Genomic DNA, 6,000 nt, shown 5'->3' on the forward strand with positions numbered 1-6,000 from the left:
GATAAATACTATAAAATGAGGATGATTATTATTATAAACAGCTCAAACTGAAGAGTGGGAATGAAAATAAAGGTTCAGTCTGTAGAAAAGGTTAATATAGTTCATGGTTGAGTTTTCCTCTGCTGCCACCTAGTGTTCATAGGTGAGAACTACAACAACACAGCAGTCTGTTGTCTTAAACTGGGTTAATATAATATTTATATTCTTCTTCTTCTTCTTCTTCTTTCTTCTTCTTCTTCTTCTTCTTCTTCTTCTTCTTCTTCTTCTTCTTCTTCTTCTTTCTCTTCTTCTTCTTCTTTCTTCTTCTTCTTATGTGTTTTATTAATTAGGATTCATGTGTTTGTGTTAATATGAATCAGAGTTTGTACCTGGGCTGCTGGTGTCTTCTCGCTCCGCTTCGTTCTCACTGCGACCGCAAGTCTCATAACCCAAATCCTGAAGGTCCACCTGGATCTGCTTACTGGTCCTGCTGCACAGCTGTCTCTGCTGCAGAGGAGGGAGGAGGAGGAGGAGGAGGAGGAGGGGGAGGAGGAGGAGGAGGAGGGAAGAGGAGGAGGAAGAGGAGGAGGAAGAGGAGGAGGAGGAGGAGGAAGAGGAGGGGGAGGAGGAGGAGGAAGGAAGAGGAGGAGGAAGAGGAGAAGGAAAAGGAGGAGGAAGGAGAGGAGGAGGAGGGAGGAAGAGGAGGAGGAAGAGGAGAAGAAGAGGAGGAGGAGGGAGGAGGAGGAGGTGGCAGGAGGAGGAGAAAGAGGAGGGGGAGGAGGAGGAGGAAGGAAGAGGAGGAGGAAGAGGAGAAGGAAAAGGAGGAGGAAGGAGAGGAGGAGGAGGGAGGAAGAGTAAGCAGGGGAAGGAGGAGAAGAAGAAGACAAAGGTGGGGTAGAGGAGAAGAAGAAGGAGGAGGAAGAAGAGTTGGATGAAAAAGAGGAGGATGAGAAGAGGAAGCAGGTGAAGGAAGAGTAGGAGGCGGAGAAGGAGGAGAACAAGACACAGGTGGGGAGGAGGAAGAGCAGGAGGAAGAGGAGGAGGAGAAGAAGAGGAAGAAGAATGAGATTTCTCAAATTTACAGCTGAGTTTTTTCCAAAATGTTTCAGCCGTTTAAAGCTAAATGTACATCACATATTTATATATATATATATATATATATATATTATATATATATATATATATATATTAAATAAAGTAACTATTATATAACAGAGATGAGTGTGACTCACTGAGCAGCTCTCTGTAGTCTTTGAGTTGTTCAGCTTGAGCCTGAACTGTTGCTTCAGACACCATCAGCCTCTCCTGCAGATCTTTACTGTGAAGCTGCAGACGCACCGACTTCTGCTGTCTGCAGGCCGAGCGCTCGCTTGTCCTCATCCTGCAACACATAACACACATCATAAACATCATACTTATATAAATACTCACATTATATCATTATAAGGGTCAGTGATGTTTCTTTGTGTCCCATGTGGTTTAGTTTTAATGTAAAGGGTTAAAATGGGAAAATAAATGGTATGAATAACTTGCACACATTCTTTTTTGTGGACCCAGCATCAAATTCTGCTTTTAATCCATTTAGAGAGAATATATTAGAGGATTATGGCAAAAAATGTCTAAGCGTAGTAACCATAAAAACTTTGTACCAAATAATTCAACTTGCTTAAAAACCATAGACTGTATATAAGAAAAACGGTCGCCCCCTGGTGGCCTTTTGATAGAATGCAGTTTTAAGTTACTTCCGCGTTGGCATCATTTCAGAGGACCGGAGCTCCCTGCCTGTTAAAAACACTAAATTCTCAATAAAACACCATATCAACTAGTTTGGCATGATTCTACATTATAACTATTATATTAAATAAAGCTAATGGAATACAATTGTTCTTAATATTACGTTTACTCTGAGGAATCATGGAGATCAGGAAACATTTACATGTTTTAAATGAAGTAATTATTAGTATAAGCATCACATACACCACACCAGTCCTCCAGTTGCTTTATGGGTAATGTTAGTCATGAAGGAATAATGATATTTCTGGTTCTGCTGCTTCGATGTTCTTACTTTAAAAACTGTCCATTGTATTTTTTTTAACACTTATATGGACATTTCTTACAATAAAAGTCTAGTTTTCTGTGACTTCCACTCTAAAATATAGTTTTTTTGGGCAGTCCTACCTGTGAGGAGTTGATGAGGAGTTGCAGAGACTCAGGTCTGTCTGCTCTCGTCTTCCTCGGCTCTTCATCGCTCTGGATTTTATTCGTTGTTGTTTGTTTCCCTTCAGAAAGAGACAGTTCACCGTCCCAAGCTTCCCACAGCTCAGAGCTTTCCTCTTCCCTCTATGGTCACATCCAACTCCTCCTCTTCCTCCTCCTCTTTCCTCCTCTTCCTCCTCCTCTTCGCCGTCCAGCACTTCTGCTCATCACTGTGTGTGCAGTCAGGCTGCAGCTGATGCTTTAAATCTTCGTTCTCAGCTCGCAGACTAACCAGAGCTTTCCTTTAAAACAGAAAGACACAGAAGGACAGTTACTAATACCTCTAAGAAGGCAAATTAACCCTCCTGTTGTCATCGAGTCAAGGAAGGAAGGGAGGAAGAAGGAAGGAAGGGAGGAAAAGGAAGGAAAGGAGGGAGGAAAGGAGGAAGAAGGAAGGAAAAGAGGGAAGAAGATGGATGGAAGGGAGGAAGAAGGAAGGAAAGTAAGGAAGAAGGAAGGATGGAAGGAGGAAGAAGGAAGGAAAGTAGGGAAGAAGAAAGGAGGGAAGGAAGAAAGGAAGGAAAGGAGGGAGGAAGGGAAGGGAGGAAAGGAAAGAAGGAAGGGGAGGAAGGAAAGGAAGGAAGGATGGAGGAAAGAAGGAAGTTCTAGTTCTTGATATTGAGTCAAAATAAACTACAAGTGTTTCGCTCGATGACTCAAAGGAATAAAATATATCAGACTTTAGATACACGTATTGTAGGTTTTGGTGTTTTAATGCGATTTCTTCTAATATTTTTCTCCTCACCTGATCTGTGACAGCGAGGAGAAGCCGGTCTTCTCCAGCTGAGCTTTAACTCTCCCAGCTCTCTCTCCACCGCTCCTCTTTCTGCTCCACCAGCTGTTTGACTTCCATCAGACCCTGACCCTCGAACATCAGATCCTGACCCTCGAACATCAGACCCTGACCCTCGAACATCAGATCATGAGAGGAAGCTTCTCCTGGACGTCCCGGAGCTCTGATCACACAGATAGTTATATATCAGTTATATATATATAGATTAAATAAACACAGATCTCTGATCAGACAGAGACACATAGTTTATATATAGAAAGAGATTAACCCTCCTGTTGTCCTCGAGTCAAGGAAGGAAGGGAGGAAAAGGAAGGAGAGGAGGGAGGAAAGGAGAAGAAGGAAGGAAAGAAGGGAAGGGAGGAAGAAAGAAGGAAAGGAGGGAGGAAGGTAGGAAGGGAGAAGAAGGAAGGAAAGGAGCGAGGAAGGAAGGAAGGATAGAAGGAAGGAAGGAGGAGGGAGAAAGGAAGGATGGAAGGGAAAGGGAGGAAGAAGGAAGGAAGGGAGGGAGGAAGGAAGGAAGGGAGGATGGATGGAAAGAAAGGGAAGATGGAAGGAAGGAAAGGAGGGAGGGAGGAAGGAAGGGAGGAAGAAGGAAGGATGGAAGGGAGGAAGAAGGAAGGAAGGGAGGGGAGAAAGGAAAAGAGGAAGGGAGGAAGGAAAGGAATGGACCGAGGAAGGAAAGCAGGAAGGGAGGAGAGAGGAAGGAAAGAAAGAGAGAAGGAGGGATGGAGGAACGGAAGGCGGAAGGAAGGAAGGAAGGAAGGGGAGGGAAAGAAGGAACGGTCCAAACAGACGGGGTCAATTTTCCCCGGGAGGGACGACACTGATTTGAGTACGAGTCTAGCTCCAGATGTTTAAAACGTGCTGATCCAGATGTTTGGATGTTCATACCTCGGTGTTCACCAGCGGACTGGACGCTCAGTTTGGACTCGTCTTCATCGACGCTCTCCGTGTACTCGCTGTTCAGATCTTCGTCAGCCTCGTCTTCATCTCTGAGCTCAGTTCTACAAGAAGCAGGAGAAGAAAGAAGAGAGGAAAGTTAGATAGAGGTGAAGAATAAACACAAAAAAACAACAAATTTTATATTTAATTTTGTTTATTTTGTGACTTTTGCAGCTCAGCAACCATTTTATTGAGTGTCACACTGTCAACAGAGAGTATATTTATTTCTTCACTTTCATCATCATCATCATCATTTTAGTAGTTTATAACAGATTATATATATACGCACCATATCATTTATCTTAATTTACTGCACTGTATTATTGTCTAAAAATACAATATAATTCAAACACATCTAAACCAGAATCTACATGTTAAATCACAACTGAGATTCTCTTTGATTTCTTCAACATATAAACTGCTTCTGATATATTTTTTCATATCTGAAGGATAAAATAGGAAGGAAAGGAGGGAGGAAGGAAGGGAGGAAAGGAAAGAAAGACGGGAGAAAGGGAAAGGAAGGATGGAGGAAATAAGGAAGGAAGGAAGGAAGGAAGGATGGAGTGAATAAGGAAAGAAGGAAGGTAGGAGGGAGGGAGGGAGGGAGGGAGGGAGGGAGGGAGGGAGGGAGGGAGGGAGAAAGGAAAATAGGAAGGGAGGAAGGAAGGAAAGAAGGACAGAGGAAAGAAGGTAGGGGAGGAAAGAAAGAGAGAAGAGAGGGAGAAAATGAAGGAAGGATGGACAGAAGGAAGGAAGAAAGGGGGATGGAGGAAGGAAAGAATGAAGGGAGGAAAGAGAGAGGAAGGAAAGAAAGAGAAGGAGTGAGGAAGGACAGACGGAAGGGAGGAAAGAAGGAAAGAAGGAACAGTCAAAACAGACGGGGTCAATTTGACCCGGCGAGGACGACACGAAGGTTTAAATAAATGTAAGATTAAGCAGGACTGACATTTATTATCGTCATATTTTGAGATTTAAGAGCTTTAATTGTCCCTGAGGTGCTGCAGTAGCAATAAAGGCTCTTAGGCTCTATAAAACCTACTTTAAGTCACATTATAACTTGGATTAAGTCTCATATCTACATAATAATAAGTTATCTTCTGTTTAAAGGTAATTCTGATATTTATGAGTGTCACTTTCTTTAATGTGACAGTTTTTTGGTGAATTTTAACATATAAAAAAGGATATAAAAGTGTTTCTCTACCAGAATGAATTATTCCTGAAGCACAAATAAACTACATCTATATTTTTATACATATGAATATGATATTTATAAGTAATATAACTGGATAGTTAAATGTGATGTGAGGTTTGAAAGTCGTGTTTAAGGGGATTTATCAGGCACTTTATTGCACTTTTATTTTAATATAACACTTTAATTGTTGTGTTGTGTTATTTAGTTAAAGTATGTTTAGTTATTTATTGTATTTATTTATTTCTCTCTGGTCTGAAACACACAATTTCCTCTGTATGTATTAAATAGATAGACAAATAAATAAACTTTAAACTTGAATAATGACATTATGGATATAAATCTTGGATGCAACTGTGAAAACTTTGCAAACACTGATTGTTTTTTAACTTCATGAACTTTGATTTAAAGTGACTTGTAAGTTTGTGTTGATGATCTTTAATTAATTGTGTTTAGTTTTTGTGCTTTAGTCTGACATAAATCCACAGGAACAGTGTTCATCTATAACAGGGCTTATTGTGTTTGACATTTTCTGTGTTTTTAGGGGATTGAAGGTTGTGAAACAGGACTATTTAATGTTTATTGATGGACTGCAGAGAGATGCAGCATCAGGATGTGAGAGTATAAGAGGAGGACATAAAGGAGGATGAGGAAGAGGAGGAGGATGAGGAGAAGGAGAAGGAGAAGGAGGAGGAGAAGGAGGAGGAGGGACGAGGAGGAGGAAGAAGAAGGAGTACGAGGAGGGAGGAGGTGCAGCATCAGGATATGAGCATATAAAAAATAAAAACATAAAGAAATGAGCTACTTGATCTGTACAAACATGGAAACATCCTGAAATCAC

The 6,000-nt window shown here is 41.4% G+C and overlaps 2 protein-coding genes across 2 annotated transcripts in view; both read right to left on the minus strand.

Moving 5' to 3' along the window:
- The window catches only part of LOC133985290 (myomegalin-like), a 39,737-nt gene extending 37,512 nt beyond the window's left edge, over positions 1-2,225 (minus strand). The window contains exons 1-3 of the mRNA XM_062424884.1: positions 2,158-2,225; positions 1,193-1,360; positions 369-466 (exon numbers count right to left, since the gene is read on the minus strand). Coding sequence (XP_062280868.1) covers positions 369-466; positions 1,193-1,360; positions 2,158-2,225 — 334 coding nt within the window. The remainder of the gene's footprint in view (positions 1-368; positions 467-1,192; positions 1,361-2,157) is intronic.
- LOC133985329 (myomegalin-like) overlaps positions 2,170-6,000 on the minus strand; it is a gene marked incomplete in the record, with an annotated part of 108,642 nt that continues 104,811 nt past the window's right edge. The window contains 4 exon segments of the mRNA XM_062424940.1: positions 2,170-2,477; positions 2,981-3,030; positions 3,032-3,189; positions 3,920-4,018. Coding sequence (XP_062280924.1) covers positions 2,300-2,477; positions 2,981-3,030; positions 3,032-3,189; positions 3,920-4,018 — 485 coding nt within the window.

Source organism: Scomber scombrus, chromosome 8 (genome assembly GCF_963691925.1).
Source record: "Scomber scombrus chromosome 8, fScoSco1.1, whole genome shotgun sequence".
Taxonomy (NCBI): Eukaryota; Metazoa; Chordata; class Actinopteri; order Scombriformes; family Scombridae; genus Scomber; species Scomber scombrus.